At 30.8% G+C, this 22,552-nt stretch overlaps 4 protein-coding genes across 10 annotated transcripts; 2 read left to right on the top strand and 2 right to left on the bottom strand.

Moving 5' to 3' along the window:
- The first annotated feature begins 650 nt into the window (after positions 1–650).
- LOC100642464 (ADP-ribosylation factor 6) lies at positions 651–5,429 on the top strand. Of its 4 annotated transcripts, XM_003399010.4 has the most exons (6): positions 664–885; positions 1,471–1,582; positions 1,740–1,843; positions 1,923–2,121; positions 2,201–2,384; positions 4,648–5,429. In XM_003399010.4, the coding sequence occupies exons 2-5, from the start codon at positions 1,501–1,503 to the stop codon at positions 2,341–2,343; spliced, it is 528 nt and encodes a 175-aa protein (XP_003399058.1). In that variant the 5' UTR covers positions 664–885; positions 1,471–1,500; the 3' UTR covers positions 2,344–2,384; positions 4,648–5,429. The 4 variants fall into 4 exon arrangements, with proteins under 4 accessions (XP_048266008.1, XP_003399058.1, XP_048266007.1 ...); XM_048410051.1 differs by having other exon boundaries at positions 651–781; positions 2,201–5,429; XM_048410050.1 differs by having other exon boundaries at positions 664–977; positions 2,201–5,429.
- Positions 5,430–6,147: 718 nt separating this feature from the next.
- Positions 6,148–13,115, bottom strand: LOC100652011 (syndetin). 2 transcript variants are annotated; one of them, XM_048410035.1, is made up of 9 exons: positions 13,062–13,115; positions 9,139–9,654; positions 8,385–9,067; positions 7,932–8,310; positions 7,560–7,850; positions 7,015–7,485; positions 6,814–6,935; positions 6,561–6,750; positions 6,148–6,489 (listed from the first exon to the last, which is right to left on the bottom strand). In XM_048410035.1, the coding sequence occupies exons 1-9, from the start codon at positions 13,113–13,115 to the stop codon at positions 6,379–6,381; spliced, it is 2,817 nt and encodes a 938-aa protein (XP_048265992.1). In that variant the 3' UTR covers positions 6,148–6,378. The 2 variants fall into 2 exon arrangements, with proteins under 2 accessions (XP_048265992.1, XP_003399053.1); XM_003399005.4 differs by lacking the exon at positions 13,062–13,115 and adding an exon at positions 9,872–10,288.
- Positions 11,762–19,360, top strand: LOC100642579 (prohormone-4). Of its 3 annotated transcripts, none has more exons than XM_048410047.1 (5): positions 11,762–11,921; positions 11,986–12,292; positions 14,420–14,551; positions 15,164–15,316; positions 15,404–19,360. In XM_048410047.1, exons 2-5 carry the CDS (start codon positions 12,163–12,165, stop codon positions 15,595–15,597), a joined length of 609 nt encoding a protein of 202 aa, XP_048266004.1. In that variant the 5' UTR covers positions 11,762–11,921; positions 11,986–12,162; the 3' UTR covers positions 15,598–19,360. The 3 variants fall into 3 exon arrangements, with proteins under 3 accessions (XP_048266004.1, XP_048266005.1, XP_048266006.1); XM_048410048.1 differs by having other exon boundaries at positions 11,766–11,948; positions 12,053–12,292; XM_048410049.1 differs by having other exon boundaries at positions 11,766–11,991; positions 12,053–12,292.
- Positions 19,361–19,730: 370 nt separating this feature from the next.
- Positions 19,731–22,298, bottom strand: LOC100642701 (NF-kappa-B-repressing factor). Its single transcript, XM_003399012.4, has 7 exons — positions 21,832–22,298; positions 21,147–21,280; positions 20,802–21,048; positions 20,579–20,705; positions 20,335–20,507; positions 20,099–20,272; positions 19,731–20,021 (listed from the first exon to the last, which is right to left on the bottom strand). The coding sequence occupies exons 1-7, from the start codon at positions 22,005–22,007 to the stop codon at positions 19,859–19,861; spliced, it is 1,194 nt and encodes a 397-aa protein (XP_003399060.2). The 5' UTR covers positions 22,008–22,298; the 3' UTR covers positions 19,731–19,858.
- Positions 22,299–22,552: the final 254 nt, after the last annotated feature.

Genomic DNA, 22,552 nt, shown 5'->3' with positions numbered 1-22,552 from the left:
TTAAGGATAAACAATTTATATAATGAAGAAAGGAGAATATATACATGTATTACATTTTTAACCACTTTGAATTAGTTTAGTAAGCACTCAAAAGGTTAATAAAAGAACCAAATTATGTTCAGTATACTATGAATATAAAGGTGTACGGATCAGTGAAGTTTCGATAAGTCTGATGAACTTTAAAATCCCGAAAGCTTCATAAAGATTATGAAAAATATCAAGTCTTCAAGATTTATCAAAATTACAAAATTTTAACACGTTAACTAACACGGTGGTCATCAGTGACCCGAGGTACTAAATTTTTTAAAATAAAATAAATTTCTTAAAAAGTTGTGTACAATGTGAATAAGATATGTAGATAACATTGTTAGAAAAAAGCATGCAAATACGATACAATATTTTGCAAAAATTATATATTGTGGTGTATATATTTCAATTTTGTTACAAATAAAGCATATAAAATTTGTGTAGCAGTCAACGTTTTAAATATTGAATCGTGTTCAAAATGATCCAAATTTTCATAATACTGAAAAATTTCAAATTACTTCAAAATTGAGATTTAAAGCAGTTTCCCCTTACATGTTTTATGTATGAATACAATTTTCAAATGTATTGCCAATTGGGTATTAGTAATAGATGGTAACATACGGTGGCGCTTCAAATTCCCTGTCAGTACTCGATGCATACCGAACTGATTTCGATATTTCATTTAAGTTACATGCGTGTTTGCTTGTGACTTACGAAGAGACATCATGCTGTACCTGCCTAAATAACGTTTTCGGTAATGCTGCTATATTACAGCTGTAATATAAATAAGTTATGTCTAGTGATGTGATATGTCTGCGCGTTCATGATAAAGTACTCGCCCTTTGTAAATGTATTTCGGTGAGTTACATTTATGCTTGCTTCAAGTTACACTCTTCTCGTATTGCTGACTCGAAGGATTTCTTTTAAAAAAATTCGTCATCAATTGTCATGTAAGACACAATATCAATTAGACTATTTATCGTGACAACTATCGGACATTACATTATATGAATATTTAGTTTTTTACATAAATGACCAAAGTTTAACGACAGATTCATTCAGATCTCGAACATACCGTGAATTTATTTATTCGCTAGTATTTTTCTAACATCTGTCTATTTTTAATTCTATTTACGGTATTTGATAGGTTAGGAAGAACGTCCTTGAACTCTCTTATTTCGGCAATATATAAATTGTATTATTTGTGGAACAATTATATTTCATTTGAAATAATCAATTTTAAATAGAGGTTAGATATTTGTGGAAGTTTTTCATTCATAGTATATTATAGTTCCCACGAAAATTTCATAAAAGAAGCGAGATGTTAGTGAAGTAATGGAAAGAGCATTATATTTTTTAAACCTCTTAGAATTGTTCATATAAAACCTTTGTTTATTATGTGTTAAAATGACTTTTTTTAAAGGTAAACTTTCTGAACTTTAGGTGCCAGGTGCCTAGAAAGCAGCTGGCAAGATGGGCAAGTTGTTGTCAAAAATCTTTGGCAACAAGGAGATGCGAATCCTTATGCTAGGATTGGATGCTGCTGGGAAAACTAGTATCCTTCTTACATAAATATACGCACACATGTGCGCATACACACACACATGTGTTTCTTTCTTTTACATGAAACTCTATAATAAAATCCTTGCAAAAGATTAAAGAATGTTTTGAATCATATGTTTTCTTGTAACATTTCCTTAATTACATATCAGCGATACTATATAAACTTAAACTAGGACAGTCTGTAACAACTATACCAACTGTAGGATTCAATGTAGAGACAGTTACCTATAAAAATGTTAAGTTCAATGTTTGGGTAAGTAATAGTAATTATAAATCTTCTAAATATAGCTTGGAAAATGTTCAGATTACTAAGGATAATAATTTCACTGTAGGATGTTGGTGGACAAGATAAAATACGTCCACTTTGGCGTCATTATTATACTGGAACACAAGGACTTATTTTCGTAGTAGATTGTGCTGACAGAGATCGAATAGATGAAGCCCGTCAGGAGCTTCATCGAATTATAAATGATAGAGAAATGCGAGATGCTATTATTTTAATCTTTGCAAATAAACAAGATCTTCCAGATGGTATAAACCAATGTATCTTATAAATCTTTGCTAATCATATATTTGTCATATACAAATAATTTTTTATTTATTTTTTCAGCAATGAAACCACATGAAATACAAGAAAAACTGGGTTTAACTAGGATACGGGATAGAAATTGGTATGTGCAGCCATCGTGTGCCACAACTGGAGATGGGCTTTATGAAGGCCTTACATGGTTGACCAGTAATCATAAATTATGAGCAAATATTTATTTTTCATCAGTTAGCCACATACCAAGAATGTACGTTTGCTTTGTATTGTCATTTTTATTTATCATGTAGAGGCTCTGTAACAAAACTGATAATGATCATTATGATCCATAAGACAGAGAGCGAAAGAGAGAGCGAAAGAGAGAGAGAGAGAGAGAGAGAGAGAGAGAGAGAGAGAAAGAGGAAATTATTTCCAACGTACTACAGCAAACGTAAAGTAACCATTAACATCAAATGGTGCGTTTCAGTAATATTAATACTATATAAATAGAAATTTATCAAAGTACCAAAAGATATAGACTTTGTTACTAACTGTTTACTAAAGTCCATGAAAATAGTTAATACAACAATATTGATTAGATTATCACATTCAACATTTTACTATAATTTATATATATATTTGCGTACATATCCCGCATTACGGGATGCTAATTATAAGAGAATACAAAAAGTTGTAAGAGCTACTTATGAGATTAAGAGATACATTCAGAAAAAGTATCTTTACAATTTGAAATTATCATTTATGCAATAGTTAATTTAAAATATCGTCCAGAATAGTTGGACATAACATTCATTCATCACTGGTTGTTATCCATGCTATGTAACATGTATCACACATAATATTTATACATATAATCCCACTGATATATGTGAGTAAACATTCAAAGCACTTACATTAATGACTTTATACAGCACAGAAATATTCCTTTGATAAATTTTTGCTATCAATTTCATTTTTAAAAAATATTCGTAGTGACAGTTAGTTCTTTTTTTTCTTTTTTTAATAATCGTCTTCCATTTGAGTCAACTTTTTATGCATATCAATCGACTTTTCTTTTTTCGAAAAAGATGAAAAGGAGAAAAAAGTGCAACTTCTGACATTGTGTATTTTTTTGTGCTTTAACTTTGATTGAAACGCATTAGATATACAAACGTACACTTATACATACATAAATGGAGTTCTGTACGCACAAATGGTAAGCTACTGGGTTTGATACCATGAGCTCAAAAGAAAGAGAGAGAAAAAGGAAGAAAATAGAAACAATGTTACTAATAATGTAACAGCATTATATCTGCCAATATTTTTTACCAGTTAAGCGATCGGATTACGCAGAACTAGAATTAGGTCACAGAGAAAAGAGCCAGACAGTGTTCTATGTGCGTCTTATTTCATTTCCTTTTGATAATAAGATGTAGAATAAGAGTGATAAACATATTTATCAATATTTGCTATTAACGAAACAAAACGAACATTTCAACATCATTCAATTCTTTCTTTTCTACAAGCTTCATATTTACATAGCGATTAAAAGTAGAGTAACGATGGTATACGTTATTCTATCGCTCTGTTTCTATGTCAACATTTGATTTGCATTCCATGATATAATATAAATTAGAGTATTAGTATTTTAACAAATTGTATTACTTTACCGCAGTAATAATTAATACAAATATAATAAGTTTGTCAGATTCTTTCTCTCGGCATCCGTACCATTAATGTTAAGTATTGTATTTTGGTGAGAACTAATGTGCAAGATAAATTAGCTCATATTTAAAAGCAGTACACAGATTTTGGAAAGAAAGCAATAGGCTGTTCTTTCGAGGTGTATGTGCTAGTATTGAGCAGTGCTCTATGTATATGTTTATACTCACTAATTTCGTTCGTATAAGGTTTATAATATTGTGTCATATTTGTTTCTTTTAGTTGTAATTGAAAACAAAAGAAACATAACAGTTGTAACTAAAATAACTTTGTTAAAAAATAGTTATTTTTTAAAGAGAACACACACGTTTTAATATTACAAAAGAGCAAATATATTTTGGCAATAAACTTTATTTGAATGAATTAAACATTTATAATTGAATTAAATCGAATGATAAAATTTTATTGATCATAGAGTACACGTTTTATTATTAAAATGTCCAAAGTTTGAATGAAATGAATCCTGTAAGCAGATAATACATAATTTGAAGCAAATATTTTTAGTAATTTTTTAATAATAAAGCGAGTTTTAGCTAGCAGTAATATATTTATTCATTTTTCATTCAGTGTGAAATAACAAAAGCATTTATAGTCAAGATACTGAATTTAGGTTTAAGAATGAGCAGAAAGAAAAAAACAAGGCGTATGTGTTTTTCATTATAGTTAGAGCATATGTTTTTTAACGCAATATTAATAAATAACATTGTCAAATAGGCTTATTGTCAAAGTAAGCATTTGGTATCATCATATTTCCATTGTTTAGTTCACACATATATGTATCAGCTACATTTTCCAACGATTTGTTTTAACAGGGGCCATTCAGAATGCAGGGCTCGATATAAAGCGCTTTGGAGTAAGGAAGAAATTGGTTACTTCAATACAATTATCAGCGTTTCTTAACGTTTACACTCCATGGATCGTGTTCTTTGTTTCATAAAAATTAAAAGGATAGTATATAAAGGCCATATTTCATACGTAATTTAACTCCATAGACGAAAGTATAGATAAATTTAGAGAGCACAACTGTCTTTTAATCTTAAACAAATTTTACTTAAAGTAGACACGATCCACATAAATAAAAAAATTTGGGAAACGCTGACCCCTAATGCTATTAGCCAGAGAATTCTCAATGCACCATTATTAACTAATTTTATAATTACATAGTCATTAAATAAAAAGGAACGAAACATTTTTCAGTCATATTGGAATATTATTTATGGAAGAGTATTTTTAGTTATTTCTCTATTTTGAAAATGGTAGTATAAAGCAGATTATAGATATTCATACAATGAACTAATTAATCGCTTTATATGAATTTTCGATTTGTTTAATAGCTAAAAACAAACACATTCCTCAAAACGAAGTTGAATGTTAAAATACGAATAATAATTAGAGGTGCAATAGAATTTTTTGGTTTTTAGTACAAATAAAGAATATAAAAATATATGATAAATGTAATGCTACATTGAATACTATATAGATAAATAACAATAATTTTTACAAAATTGGAAATCGATGAATCCAGCAAAAATGTACTTGTATATTATTATTATTATTATTATTTGTATAATAAAGACACCTTTAAATTACAAAAGCTTTCTTTCAAAATGTAAAGTATCATATTCTTAAACAAAATAGTTATAATTGCACTTAATTTCGAGAAATAATTATTTAAATATTTACAAATTATTACAACTATCTAGCTGATGATCTGACAATGGATTTTGTTTTTTTTATAAGATCTATAAACTCTGGTCATAAAAATATTAAAACATAATAACTTTATAAAAACTACAATTTTTATGTGGAATAATATATATGTTTAAAAAATATTTCATATTATATATATATATAATTATTATATATTATATATAATTATTATATATATATAATTATTATATTATAAAAAGAGCTATGAAAATAAAATGAATATGAAATAAAATTATGTACACCTTGCTTTACAATGATTGAGTGAAAAGGCTCGAGACGAGCAAAAATTTTTTATCAACAGATCCAATAACGTTAAATTCCTTCTTTGAGATTCAAAGTGCAGATATTTTCTTATTCAGACTTTCGACAATGCTGTAATAGATCTGAATAATTAACTATATATATATCATTAACATAATGTAAAAAGTTTGTAATTGTTAATTGTAATAATAATACTCTATGAATTTGATTGCAACTCTAAATTTCGATATGAGATTCCTTTAGCCAATATTACTTACATTGTATTGACATACATCAGAATTAAAAATTTCGTACTTTATCACATACTTTCAATTTTACAAACTAAGATCCTTTTAAGAGCCTATATCGATGGATTTAATCCGTGTACTGAGTAAACAAAAGTGTCAAGAAAATTAAAGAGTTCCTAAATGAGCTTGCTTACTTTAGTGATATAGTAAAAGTTCCTGAATATGTACACGAAGAAAATACATTCTTTTCATTTTCCTCTTTTCAAATTATTCCTAAAAATTCGTCCTTTATGCAATTCCTATTTCGATATAATCTTGAGATGTATTATAATATATAAACCTATGCTATCTACTAGGCCGTTGTTCTTCTATGAATGCAATTAAACGCTGACGAGTTTTTTTATTATTTTGACAAGCTGAAGAAACTATGCCAATTAAATGTTTCACAGAATATTCCTGCAAGATAAATAAAATACGTTAATAATAAATAAGAATATCATAGTTAGATAACATATAATCTTAAATACCTTGTGTTCCCTTATCCATTCTTCCAAACTATTCTCAGGAAGATAGTAAGCTTTAATATATAATTCAACATATTCTCTGTGAGGCATTGGCCTTAAAGAAGTCAAGGACTCAAACTTCGATTTCAATTGAGTAAAATCGAGTTGCATTAGTGCTCTGCCACCATTCGAACATTTTTTAGCATTAGAAAATCTGTAATAGAGAATGGATATAAGTAAATAAGATAAAAAGATTGTAAGTAAAAAAGTAACATACCCCTCTACTAATGTATGAGTTATTAGATGTGCCACATTTTCCCAGACAGCGTTATATACATCGTCTGCTAAAGGAAGACAACTTCCAATGTTTTTCAATCTTTCACTTAATATATATATTTCCTACAAAAGAAAAAATTTCTTAAGTGCAAGTGCCGGTGCAAGCGAAGTTAAAATTTTTATTTGTACTTAAAATAAATACCTGAAGTAATGCATCGATATATCCACTATGTTGAGACATAACGTCTGTCACTTCCCAATTAACTTTATTCATTAAATTTAAAATATTTGAAACATCAAATGCTCGAGATGCAACCGCCATATATACCGGTTTCCTTAAATCCGTGCTCGATGCTATTGTTTGCATATAAAATTGGTGAAGGAAACCACGTTGTGGGCTAGCACCGATAAGATGTTCCAAGTATGGTTTCAAACTTTCGTATTGCCGACCTAAAAATATTAGAGATTCCACTCCTACGACACGTTCAGTCAGACCGTGAAGCTTTTCCGGTTGCGATAAATTTACAATGGAGGAGAGCTGCGGCTGTCGTACTTTATCGGAATTTAATTTAATGTTATCTTCCGTATCATTTTCACAAATGATTAAATTCTCCTTAATTCTTGCTAGAGATAGTTTCAGTTTTGGACTATATAAAGAATCACTATTTATTTGCTGTGGGAAAGAATATTATTTCTTAGCACTAAGTTAATATCTTAATAGAAAAGTAACTAATAAACAAAACTTACCAAATCTGAAGTAAAGAATAAATGTACAGTATAAAAACATAACTCGTAAAACTGTATCATACTTTGTATAACCGTAACTGCGATTGATCGTAATAATCTAGACATTTGCAAATACTTTCCACAAACGCGCAATATACTTAGTGTTGTGTTTGTAACCATGGGCCCTGATTGTTTTAGTTTACACTTTTTTTTATTTGTTTTAACATGATCTGAATCATCAACGTATTCGTGCTTTAATTCATCAGGGATATCATCGTCCGATTCATCCGAAAAATATTCTGGAGGATTATCCTGTTTAATACAGATTACTTTTTATATTACATTGCCAATTAGTATAAGGACAATAAAATATTTCTAAATCAAACGTCGTACTTCATTACTTATCAAAATATCTTCGTCCATGGTATCATCTAGACCTATAGAGAATGGCGATGACCCCCCTTCTAAATATTTCTGGATCCACTCTATACTTATAGGACTATCATTTTCACCAACGTTAGAGTTATCAAAATTGTTCCATACTTTACAACTGTTTAGCGATGGTTTTAAACTCTTAAATTCCTGTAACTGAGTTGCCACAAAATTCGATTTCACAGGGCACAATTCCCACCCATCGTTTTCTAAAAATATCCTGAGTTCATCTAGTCTCGATGCGTGATAATGAGAAAAATATGACAATGATTGCTTCCTTATAGATTCTTGCAGATTTTCTGACTTAAAACCACATAACTCCTCCCCAATTTCCATTAATCTGTAATTATTTTTTGTTAATACAGTATACGTAAATTAATCTAAACATATATAAAACCCCTGTTAAGCATTTACCTGTTAACTATACCTAAAACTTGAACAAATTGCTCAAATTTAATGTAAGTTAAATCAGCGTTCATTAAAAATATCGAAATTTTCATTTCAACGTCATGCCATATACGAATCATACTGTTTTCTAATTTATGCTTCACATATTGTTTGCTAAAAGTCTCTTCTAAATCTTTTACATCAGCTTTAAGTTTAATTTTATTTTCTTGTGTGTTATGCCAATTTACTACCAAATAATAAGAGCTTAATATTGTCCATAATGATTTACACAATTCTGTTAGACAAATAATGCAACTTTCCCGGGGTACTGATTGACAAAGTTGTTTATATTGTTTCTTTGTATCTCCGCCCGCATACGAATGAACAGCTGCAAAAGCAGTATTGTGAATTGCAGCAGTAAAATGCATATGCAATTGATCCATTGCAGATTGAGTTTTTCCTAATAAAGTATAAGCTTCTTGAATAGACGTATATATTGTTACATCGAATTGCGTGCACATCTTTGATAGTGTAACATCCAAGGCTTCCTCTGCTTGTTCTAAAATATCCTGTAATTTTCCATTTAAAGCAGCAATACAATGGAAATGTTTATATGTCTGTGCAGCACTTTGACATTCTAAAAGTAACGAGATTGCTCTGGGATAATTTTTTTCATTTAATAACTCCTGTAGTCTATCTCCTGTACGTTGCTACAAAGTATTATAATAATTAATCCATTATTACTTCATCAAGTAAATAAATATAAGTCAAATGAGCTTACCAATGTCTTGATAGTATTTAAATTATTCAATAATTCTTCTACGATCTGCCTTTTTTGATAATTTGCTAATATTCCTAAACTAGCTGTAGTAAATTGCCTTTCAGCTAATTTTAAATCTGCTCTTCCCATTCTGCAAATTTCTAACACATCCTGTAATTGTTCTTGTATCAGTAAAATTTTTTCAAACTCTTTGTTACAAGCATTCTGCTTTTGTAATATAAGTTGTAGAACTTTCTTAGAAACTACTTGATGTTGCTGTTTCAGTTTCTTGTAACATTTTTCAATTTCTTTAGATTGCAACACCTTTGGTAACTTCTCCAATTCGTGTCTACAAGGATCAAAATTATGGTCTGTATTAAAATAAATCTCTTCTATAGATTCTAATATGTCTTGATCAGGGATAGGTTCACTTTCTGTTGATTGGTCAGCTTCTGATTGTATATCATCTGATTTCTGTGATTCTGACGGATTAAGTAGATCTGGATGTAAACCCATTAATGGAATTTTGGTTGTATTCTGAATAACAATGGAAAATACAAATACACTGTATCAGTTTACCCTAGAACAGTTTTTCTCTTAAACATTAACAAAGTATTTCATTTGAAAGTTTACAAAGATACAAATGTAGTACAACATAACCTAAAGCATAACATGAATAGAGGGAAAGTTGTATTTACAATTACATTGCAATACAAGACATTTAAACGTAAAATTTTAATACAAATTTATTTACCTGCTTGTTAATAAGACCGAAAAATTTACATTTTAAGTCCTCCATACTGTAAATTTCTTCAAAATGCAGTAAAATACATTTTCATCTATTTACTCGATAGCTTGCTGTTTCTATCCATTCAATTGATATAGCAATTAATATTCGCATTTCTCCCTAATTACTTAATTAACCCCATCTTGTAAGTATATCAGATCTATTGCGTATACATGCTTGCACATTGCGTATACTTGAATCACATATGTATATCAATATCTTTTCAGGTTATGTTCGGTATGAAGTTTCCGCGCGAATTATAGATGTTATCAACAATAGATTTTCAAATATTGCGATTTCAAACAATACTAATACTTTTCTTCAATTTGTGGTCCTTCTTTATTCCCAAACATAATAACAGCAGATATATAACTAATATTATTGCTACATGAAAAAAATGAAACAATAAAGAAAGCGATTAAAAATACTAATTTATTATATGGAAAAACTCTAAATTGTTATACGAGTTATTTAAAAATGATATATGTATGTATTTGTAATTTACATAGTAAACAAAAGGTTAACTTTATTTAAATATTTTAATGAAAGATCTGCTACAATTTTAGGATATTTTCTTGGAAGTAAAAAGATCTTTCATGATCAAGATTTAATACTTATAAACTACGGAGGCTACATTATAGTTGACCTCTTCTACTGAGGGAGATACGTAACTCCAGTCAAGAACCACGTTAAAACAGCCATTCTCAGTAAACCATATTTTGTTTTTTAAATTTCTTTTACGATCATAATTTATAACTTTTTCCTTCATAAATATAATCATTATGCACAATGTGTTTCACTTTATAACTGAAAGATACTCTGTATTACATATTTGTATTACATAGATTATTACATATAATCTAATATAATCTTTTAAATAATAAAAGTATATAATAATTTGTCCTTTAACAAGTCATATTTGATATTGTATGTATATATTTATATATATATGTTTGTATTATAAAAAATATAATAAAAAATATATAAATATTTTATATATATATATATATATATATATATATATATATATATATATATATATATATATATATATATATCATACATCATACATATGCATAATAATCATACAGATACATTACATATTACATTATAGCAGGCTGAACAGTGATTTACTGTATCACTAATTCTTACAATCTTAATTTTGTGAAAGTCTTTGTCTTTTAAATGCGCCAGAATTTTATATCTATACATAATTTATATGAATAATACAAATAAAATTTATTTAATCCATTCAAGATACGAAAAAAAATAATAGTTAGAACTATTAAATTCTTTTCGTATCCCTTCTTAAATTTTCATATATGTATCTTTAATTCTAGTTAATGTTTAATATTTATCTTAGCAAATTTCAAAGCTACGTCTGCTACTATCACGCACATAAGCGATTCGTGAAATAAAGGAGAAACGTAGGTGTTAGGGTAGGAAGATTGGTTCATGGACGACGAAATTTCGAGGAGTTGTTATGGGTTGCGTGTTAATTCCATTAAACGGTATTACATTCTTAAAAATTCCATGAACGTTTATATACCCCGGTTCCCAAGGGTGGCAGTAGTGGTAGCCATGCTGTTCTGCTGGCGTAAACGCAACGTTATAACGACGATAAACGAAAGTTACGTACGGGTACAAGGGAGTTGAAATCGATGCGACGTGGTAGAAAAGGGTCGCGTAGGTGTTCCAGGGTAGAACGTTCGATTTCGCTGATTTCGATTGGCCGCGGCCAGCGAGACCTGTTGTGTGATTGGTCGAACGCCTTCCTGCGTACTCCCCACTACCTAGCTTGTGATTGTAAAGGGTAGTGGGGTGAGGGGGTATAATATGTAGTTGGTATGGGATGTATGGTATATGGTATATACGCAGGTGTGTTCACAGTGCTTGTGCACCCCGCGTCACGCGCCAGCCACTCGGTGTCGAAAAGAGACGGTGGGTGGCTGTGAAAATTAGAAAAAGTCAAAAGAGAGGAAGAAAAAGTGAAGCGGAATAAAGTATCCTTCTTTGCGTACGTGTATCTGTTCTATTTGAAGGGGTCAGTGTTTCGTCAACGATCGTCACTTTGATTACAGCATATTGTACGGTATCTCACAGCTGGAGAAAGAAGCGAAGAAGTCTGACTTGTTCTCTTGTTAATAGAGGGTAGTTCATCTGTGTTCCTGTACTCAGGGTTATAACCAAAAGGGAAGGTCGCGAAGTGAAACACATTCGTCTCTTGAGAGTATAGTCTAACCGTCTGTCTGCTGAGAATGGTTCAGAGGTTCTGCACTAGCGTGGCTGCGCTTAGCCTCGCCCTGAGTGCTTGCGTTATTTTCCCCCGTGCTGTCATGGCGATCGACTTAAGTCGATTTTATGGTCACTTCAATACCAAACGTACAGGTAAGCGAATAATCGTGGCCGTTTTTCGAGTTTCCCAATAATCGTAGACATATGCAACCTTGATTTTCTTAGTCAACACATTTCATTAGAGTTACAGCTTTGTTTAGTCCATAGAATTTATAGTAGTCAATAACTAGCTATATAGTTTATTTTACGTGTTGTTTGCTTTATATAACTAGTTTTGCACATTTATGTATATGGAAAAATAGGTGTTATGGACCCATGTTTTCAAACACGACCGTAAAGAATTTTCATTACCGGTTGCAACTGTCATATCTCGAATCGGATCATATAGTATCGCGTAACAAGAAGTGAAAATGAGATATACTCCGAATATTAAAAATTTAAAAAGAGAAGATTTTGGAAGAATTCCGTTTATCCGAGCATATCAAACTATAAAACAATTCCTATGATGTTCCTTTCATCTGTCGTTATGTAGTTCCTATAATAGATCTAATATTTAAAAAACCGGAGTTGAGCTTCATTGAGTTGCCTCTGTATCATATTCAATTGTTCTTTCCATAATCTAGTTTCGACAAAAACAAATAAGTGCATATGTATGTTCACTACAAGATATTCTCAACCATAGCAACTACAAATTAACTTGTTCGTATAAACGAAATACAGATAAGCAGAATTCCAGCCATTTCTTCATCCGTATATAATAGTTAGAACGATTCACGAACGTACATATAAAATAGATATCGATAGTGATCCATTTTCTTTGTAAAGTTATATCTACCATTTACCCAAACTCTACAATACATACCGTGTACATTTTAATCTTGATACGACGGCCCATTGTGTCGATGGATAACAACATTGAAGTGGCAATTTGAATCCACGTGGTACATTAAGCGCATCACGATTCATCTTCGTGACACGGCCTCTGTCCGTGGTTTATTCAACGCAACGTGGTAATCGACGCCAGCAATAAGCGTTACTTTATCAATGGCAAATTCCTTTGAGCAATAAACAGCGTGAAGTTCCTCGTAGTTAACAACTTGTTGCGAACTCGAATTACGTCGTTTCTGCAACTTACAGTGGCTGCGAAAAGTATGTACATACACATTTGCACGTACCCTTATTTTCCAATAAAGCGATTTTTTATCAAGTTTTGCTGCGATCCTTAAATTTTCATATTTCAATCTTATTCATATTTCAACAAGCAGAAAGGAATTCTAATATTCTAAAAAAACGTGAAGCGGGAAATCATGCATACCAATAAGAATTTGTTCATATTTGATTTAAATTTGGCATATCTTTTAACGTTAGAAAAATGCAATTGGGTCGAAAATGAGAGGAAGAACGTAAAAGAATTAGATCAATTTTAACTTTGGATGGTTTTTTCGTTAACAAATTTTTTAATTTCAGTAAAAAATATTTCAAAAATATATACAGCTAATACACGTAATTTATTATTTTAATTTTACATTGATGTTTCTCTTGGAACGTTAGAATAATACTTTCTGTTTGGATGTAAAGATTCGAAAATTATAGCAGGGTTAAATAATACATGTTATATTGCTCGGTCAATATCAGCCGCCCTGGCAACCACCAATTATTGGTGACTATGTATTCTAATTTGGGCATTGCCACTTACAAAGTTAATGCACACGCGCACACTGACAATCATATACGCGCGTGCTCTTGTATATGATTATACGTATGTATATGTGATATTCAACACGAATCGCACGCGACATGAAACAGGCATGTACAGTTTCTCACAAAAGTATTGGAACACTTGTAAACATATTTTACGAATATATGGCAGAAACGTATGTATCTTGTATTCTCTATATATATTTCTAGATTTGTTGAAATTTTACTAATATAATTGTGATTGTCGTATCTCAGTACAGTACTAATGAAATTTCAAAATGTTTTATAATATATAATATATACGTAAAAATTTTTTAATGGTAATTGTCCCAATACTTTTGTGAACCATTGTATCTGATATAAATTTCATATATATTATACTATACAACTTATGTATCTTATGTACGTATATTACATATTTTACAAAATAAAAGTTTTATGATAACAGGTATAAAATAGTTACAAAAATAAAAAAATCATTATTCTTATTATTATTATTTTAGTGATAATTCAATGTTACAGGAGATGCTTGTCGTCCCTACGAGCCATTCAAGTGTCCAGGGGACGGTATATGTATCTCGATTCAGTATCTCTGTGACGGAGCTCCCGACTGTCAAGATGGATACGACGAAGATTCACGTTTATGCACAGCTGGTAAAATTTCCTGTCCCTTAATTGATTCTATTACCGTCTATACGTAATAACCTTTTTGATCTTGTATTCATTTAAACATAGTTCTTTGTTTCCTATTAAAACATTATTTTATTTCTCTATCTTCTTTCTTTCTCTTTCCCTATTTTCTTTTAGTGTTAACAGATAGAATGTTGCTAATTTCCCGTTAAAGAAAAGATTACAACTTCTATTAAACAGAGGAGACTAGTTCAGGGAACTCATCTCATGCAACAATGAAATAGGAACAAGGTTACGAGGAAGTTTCCATATGGCAGAAACGTATCGAGTTTCGGGTGTATCAGACGTCTGAATTATATTCGTCCCTAACTACTGTCCGGCTGCCTATCTATTAACAGACTATATGATCACTAGATCGAACCTATTATCTTTTGAGTTCTAACATCGATTCTCTGTTCCCTAGCTATAAAGTTGTATAAGTAGGAAATAATTACTGTGATATGTAGATATAGATATAAATTTGTATAATTTGTATAGAGTTGTATATGTAGTTGAAGAAAGAACCAGGATTAATGTTAACAAATGTTACGTATATTCGTGTAATGTTTGGGTGAAACGTTTTGTTGCTTGTTTTAGCAAAAAGACCACCGGTAGAGGAGACTGCTAGTTTCCTGCAGTCGTTGTTGGCAAGTCACGGTCCAAATTATCTCGAGAAATTGTTTGGAACGAAGGCACGGGATACGCTAAAGCCTCTTGGTGGCGTGAATACAGTTGCTATAGCGCTTTCTGGTAATTACTATAATTCTCATAAAGATAAACCGATCTAAGATAAATTTAGAGCATTAAATTTGAGAAAAGATAAATTCTAATTCGTAGAATCTCAGACGATCGAAGATTTTGGTGCAGCCTTACATCTAATGCGCTCTGATTTGGAACACTTGCGCTCTGTGTTTATGGCGGTGGAGAATGGTGATTTAGGCATGTTGAAATCAATCGGTATCAAGGACTCAGAGCTGGGGGACGTGAAGTTTTTCCTGGAAAAGCTCGTCAAAACCGGTTTTCTCGACTGAATTGGCATTTTCTTGGAACGTCACGGCGGAGGCGCTATAACATTGGCTGTATCGTATTACAATCGCACTATCCTATCGCTTTGAAAGATTCTTTGGCAAGTCTCCTTTGCGAAATGATCGCCCCCTACTTCTTTCCTTCTTTTTTCCATCCCTTTTCTTCTCCTCTTCCACCATTTCAAGTTTCCTTGTCGCTTTCTTTCGGTGTCATCTTACTGCTCTCCTTACTTTTCAAAAAACACGTTGAGTGAGCACCGAGATAAGTTGGGAAGATATCTATCGTTACCGAGAGGCATGGGAGTACTGAATGTTTAAACTTTCCTTAAATGTCAAGGGTCGATGTTTGTATATCTGTGCACCTTTATCGATGCAACGTCACTCATTTTCGCGCTGCAATGGGCACGCGTTTTACTCCGATAAACGTTCTACTTTTTACACATATTACGTAGAATTAAAAACAAGAAAGACGAATTAAAGAAATGATGGCAATGTTTGACGGTGAATAGGATGGTCGCGTATGGAGGCGATACGAGAGCTTTGTGATTACCAATCCCATTAAGTATATATATTTTACTGGAACATTCTATTCGACGTCATGTAATCTACGATCGATACTAATTAATTGTCGCTTTGTTTCCGTGACTAACATGACGTCGTCGACATGCAATCGTCATTCGAGACACGAAGAACTATATGAACACAAAGAGAGGAAACGTTTAGATATTTCGTTTATAGATTAATTCATTCCGTTTTAACGATATGTATGTAATATTCTAATTAGTAATTAACAATTTCAGAAAGATCCAAACTAGGAACGGGTTTGAAGATTTACTTTTGCTTTTGTAATTTCGTGCCTGGCGCAGCATACAAGAAACGAATAATTAATGGAATTTGATTTTACAACATCGTCAGACTCCCATTCTACTCGTATTTTATTACATTACCGAAGCTGTGCTTTGGTGGCTAATATTCGTGATATTGGAGATAATGACGTACATAAACTCATGCATGATGCAAGACCTGTTTAGCGGCTGGAACACTGCATGTGTTTTTCGCTACAGAAATTTTTGTGTACAATATATATGTATACACACACACACGCGCGCGCGCGCACACACACACACACACACACACACACACACACACACGTTATCTATTGCATTTCTACATGCTTATGAAACCGGATAATTACTGCTGGTACAGTACCACATATAAAGGTCTTTCTACGGATTTCAGTTTCTTGTCGTATCGAGGTTGAGATGTTTCTAGATTTTGCACCAGTATCTCTGTGGCTAACATTTAGATTAATTAATATTTCACAGAACATTACAAGATATACTATTACCCACAGATAAGTAAGTGAGGGACAATCAGAAAAATGTCAAATAATACCTCTTCCAATATATACTCGAGAGAAGTTGCTTTGATACTTGAAGTACAAGGGAATGATTAGAACATGATTAAGAATCTGTAAGTATCTCTTTCTATAGAGTATAATAGTTACCGTTGGTTTTACCAACGAATGAAATGCTTGTATACGATTAATCCTCGTCGATACGGACCGAACGGAAATACGTAGACAAGCCTGATTCGCATCTAAAGATATTTTGTTAAACCGTTCAGTATGATTTAATCGTGTATCTTGTAGTATTGTAAAACACACGCGTTTTGACATACTCTTTCGTTGGTGTAATATGTAATACGGGAAGATCGATGCAAAAACCTCCAACAATCGGAAGGACTTTGAATCGATTTTTCTACCTACATGCGATCTTTATCGACTGTTTCTGTTAGAATGCTACTGCGACACAAGATATAAATTCTGACTTCATTAAGAGAAAAATCAATGCAAAAGGACAAAAAGATTATCTCGATTAATTACGTTTCTGTTAATTTAATTTATGAGCCACGTTATAGAGGAATATAAATTTCTTGCTACTCAAACAATTGATCTTTAGTACAGTATAAATATACAAATCATTTATATCAAAGAATACATACAATTATACATACATGTACATGTACACACCTATACACGTATATGTATATAAAAATCTACATATACATATATTATATCTATTTTAAACATGAGAAGCGAAGCAGGTACAAATCGAGCATCGTATCGCGTTCCTTCAGGGTATAACGCGTCCTTTACTTAAGAATATGAAGGTGACGATGATGATGATGATGATGATGAAGAAACAAGTATACAATGCTATGATGTATTAATATTTTCATTACGGTAACGCAACACAACATATCAATATAGATACATATCAGTAATCTAATTTGGAGATGAATGCCGAATTCTCTCTGAAAGCCAGTTCTCTATTTTAGTCTTTTTAGGATTTGAAAATGAATAATTCACGAGTTTTAACGATAAAGTTCCCTTGTGAAATTTCGAAACTATAAATACATATCAAATAAAACGGAGAACGATTAAACGTGGCTTCACTCTGGAGAGACTTCAGTATAGTGATGAAATGCATCTCTATCTATTAAGCGTAATATCTTCTAGTCAACCAATGATATATCTTCTAATTAATGATAAATAAGTCTATATATATAATTACGTATCAACAGAGGAGTCACTTTTATCAGATAGTAGATATATATTATTTTGATATATAAAAGAAAAGCGAAGAAAAAATAATGAAAAGAGAGATGTGTAACATTCCCTCTAGATGTCAATTACGGTCCAAAGTAGGGCCTGGACCGAAGACAAAATCCCGAGGGAAGTTTGTGTAAGCTTTAGGTATCGAGACTTCTTTTAAAGGACCAAGGCGCTTCGAATCTCCGCTTCGTGAACGCCTTGATCCTTTCTAAACCCTCTCCTCTCCTCCTTTCCCTTTTATCCTCAATTTTGACGTGTTATATTTAAGATAAGACCGTTCATCTCCGGTGGTAATTGAAATTAATAAATTCAACACGTACAATGTGCGGCGCGGTATATTTCCATCGCTTTCAAGCGACGGGCTCTAAAATGCTTGTACATGCCACGTCTTCTCTCTATTCTTTACAGCGAATAATCATCAATTTGCTTCTTCCATATGATTTAAACCAAAGACAATCCATCACGTTTCATCTGTGTTTCGTTAATAATGTATTTTAAGTACTAGATATACATATATATTTGTCATTATATTATTCTATGATATTTTTATTAATCAGTATAGTACAGTTTTACTAATAGTAGTTTAATTGAATGTAGGATTTATTTTAATAAAGCATATTAGACAAATTGTAAACCATTGTAACAGAACATATCTACATAATCCGTCCATAATATTCAATTAAAAGGATTACCATATAAAATGAAAAAAGGAATGTTGCATTTTCAATTAGTGCAGAGAATATTTAAAATTGAAAAAATAGAATATTTTTTTTAATGGAGTTTTTGTTCGCAAAATATGTAACGTAGCGTGAACAAGCATTATCGGATGTTTCTGCCAGTCGATGAGGTGTACAGCGCATACACGTATACATATAATAACACTTTGACCATCTTAGTTATCGAGATTTAAAGAATGTGATAATGTAATAAAAAAAAAATCACACGCCTTTGTATCTATGTTACTTTCGACTTCTGATTGTTCTACTGCCAAAGCATTCTTATTATACGGCAACTGCGACGTACCGTACACTTGTAAGCGACCTTGCTTCTTAAAGTTTTGTACTTCTATTAATTAAAACAAAATACATTGTTCTTGGAAATAAGTTCAGCGCGCGAACATCATTAAATAAAGTAAACGTTTCTTCAGTTTTATTTCACGAAATTGAAATTGTACCTGACCACATACATATATATCTTTCGTAATTATTGTAACCATTAAATTAATTCTATTTCTGCTTTCATAAAAACTTCTTTTTTCTACTGAATGAACATCGAAATCAAAATTGATCCAAGGAACATTTTTTGAGAAAGAGGATGCATTCAGAGAATCAGAATTTCATGGAGTTGTGCAATAGCAAGTAATATTTTTCCCAACTGTAAAAACACTCTTAGAAAATTACCTATTACGTAATAAATAAAGCAACAAAATATTTTAGATTTAATTTCTTTGATGGAATATTTTATTTGAATAATCAGTTTACATAATAAAAATTAAACATAAAAATAATATTAACAGTATTAGTATAATGTATGCTTTGAATTATGTATTTCAATTTAATTTTCATAAAATACATAGATTTATTGCAACTAGTATTTATATCTAAGCATAAAATTTATATGATGTATAGAAAGATAAGTTTATTATTTTAATTACAGTCCAGTTGGCTCTATTAACTGATATTTGTTAGTATTACCCCTAAAATTTTTTAGTTCCTCGACTAAGTCTTGTGGGTCTATTTTTCGGGAAACTATTAATGTTCGCTCATTTTTGGGACCATAACTATGCGATCTTAAACCGAATTGTCTTGCAATCCTATAAAGAAATTGTAATGCATACTTAATATTTTTAATCCATCTGATTATTTCGAAAAATTGCATTAACGCACTTACTGATGGATTATTGCTCTTTCATCACTTGTAAAATCAACAGAAAATACTAGATCATTTCTCATGTCACCTGAAAGGTACTTTCTCATGATGTCTTTACATTTATTTCTTAAATCTTTTGCAGAGCAAGAATTTTGCTTTAATCCGAGACCTTCCCTACTCATTTGCTGTTGAATCCTGTAGATATAAAAGTAATATTTCTAAAATGTTTTACAAAACAAAATGAAGATTAAACTTACATAACAGGTTCTACTATTCCCTGTTGTGATTTACCAAGACCACCACCCGTCCAACCCATTAATTTCATTAATTTTCTTCCAATATTGTCATCAGAGATAGTGTCATCTTTCGATGTACTCTTAGTCATTGTCGTTGCAGTTACATTAGCATTCCTATTTATATTGTGTTTAATCTAAACATTAAAATAAAGCTTTAGTAGCAGCTCAATATATATGAAAATAAAAATGAATCTTTTTTATAAACCTTAATCGTATAATAATGCTTCTGTAGTTCATGTAATCCAAAAATGGATGCTTCTTTCTTCGCTGACTTTTGGTTAGAACTATAAGCTTCCGCTAACAGTTTTGAATTTATAAAAATATAACATTTACTATAAAAGAAAAAGAAAGAAATAGGAAGATAATCCTGAGGAACAAGAAAAAAGAAAGGAAAGGAAAAGATATATATATGTATACTGTATACATACTAAGAGTCCTTAATTTTATCAAATTTCCATTCTAAATTTCCACCTGACATACTGACTGCATTAGTAAGTATATTTTGTGGTATATCTCCAACCCTTTCTATTATAACAATATTGCCAAATGGAGCCTCCTCTAATTTCCTTCGTTTCACAGGTACTTTATTAGATGATAAATTATGTGACAACTTTGTGTTTTGTAATTGTGTTGATGTTTTGGTTGTATTGGATGACGTTGTTGAAGCAATTCTTCCTAAAAAATTATCCTTTAAAAAATGCACTTAAAGGACAGATTTTCTTATGCTTATTTCATACTCATCACATGGTAGAACTCACAGCTCTTAGATATACCTTTAACCTTTGAACTAGCAGCATCCGAAGCTTTCACAACTTTTCTTTGCAGTTTAATTTTTCGTTTTTCTCTATATTCACCAACAATATTTTGAGCTAATTCTGTAATTAATTGCATCGTCTCTTTAGGATACCTAAAAGTAAATGTTATTAAAATATATGTAAAACTACTCATAAAAATACTTGAGCTAACCAATGACATTCGATTGGCAGCTAATAAATGCAGCCACAGCAAATACATTTTGTTTATGTCTATTGCTTTATCTCATTGAACAGATTATACAATATATTTAATGAGAACATATATTGATAAAAAATTAGTATGCAGCATGAATAGTCATCTTAGATATATCTAAATAGATCCCATTAAATACTGTAACTTATTAATACAATAAATAATTGCCTATTTAAATACTTGTATAATTTTTGCAAAATTCATACTTGTATCTTATAGTATCTATGTATATTTCCAAATTTGTTTGAAATTTTATCAACATAATCATGATACTCAAGTCTCATTTACAGTGTTAATAAAGTTTGCAAATGTTTCATATAACAGGTATAATACACTTATAAAAGATTTCTACGGGTTTGAATATTTTTGTGAGTTACAATATACAAACATATAATAAAACAAACTGTAAATTAATAAAACATAGATATCATATTTTAGATACGACACTACCTGCATCCAAGCAATTCCACGTTTGTAAATACTTGAGCTAAACACACAAGTTCATCTTCCGGAAATTTATCCTTATGGGCTAAAAGAAATTTGCGTCTAAGTTCCCAATGTTCGTCACATTCATGTTCTGTCTTATATCGTTCTACGTCCCAATCATCTTCGCCGCTCATTTTCATCACAATATCATACGTTTTATATGACAAATTACAAATTTATACACAAACACATTGGATGTGTACCACTTGTTAAAAGTTGCATAAAACTTTCCTGTAGATGTCTTATTAAAAGTACTTCAAACGCTTTTCTCTGATTTATGTGAAATACGTTACAAGACAGAAATATATTTAAAAATTTCAATATTAAGAAATAACATATTATCGCAAAATGGCTTAAACAGCAATAACACCATGAACGAAATATAATATAGATTTGAGATCTTAGAAAAGCTTAGAACTTAAGAAATTAATTAAGATTGATTTCTTAATCATAAGCAAATTTAAAAAGTCGTCCGATTGGTGGATCATGAAGCACTATAATCACCTAGCGATGGAAAAATTATAGTATATCTTTATAATTATATCTTTATAAGGAAAATAAAAAACAAATTTTTCGGTCTGTAAGGTAAATTCTTGAACTATTCAGGAATTAAATTAAGCCTTTAACTCTTAAAAATGTTTCATGTATAATATCATTCCGATTTTCTACGTATTGGTATTAGTTT

Source organism: Bombus terrestris, chromosome 11 (assembly GCF_910591885.1).
Source record: "Bombus terrestris chromosome 11, iyBomTerr1.2, whole genome shotgun sequence".
NCBI classification, from domain to species: domain Eukaryota; kingdom Metazoa; phylum Arthropoda; class Insecta; order Hymenoptera; family Apidae; genus Bombus; species Bombus terrestris.
This window is presented reverse-complemented; position numbering and strand designations above follow the sequence as displayed.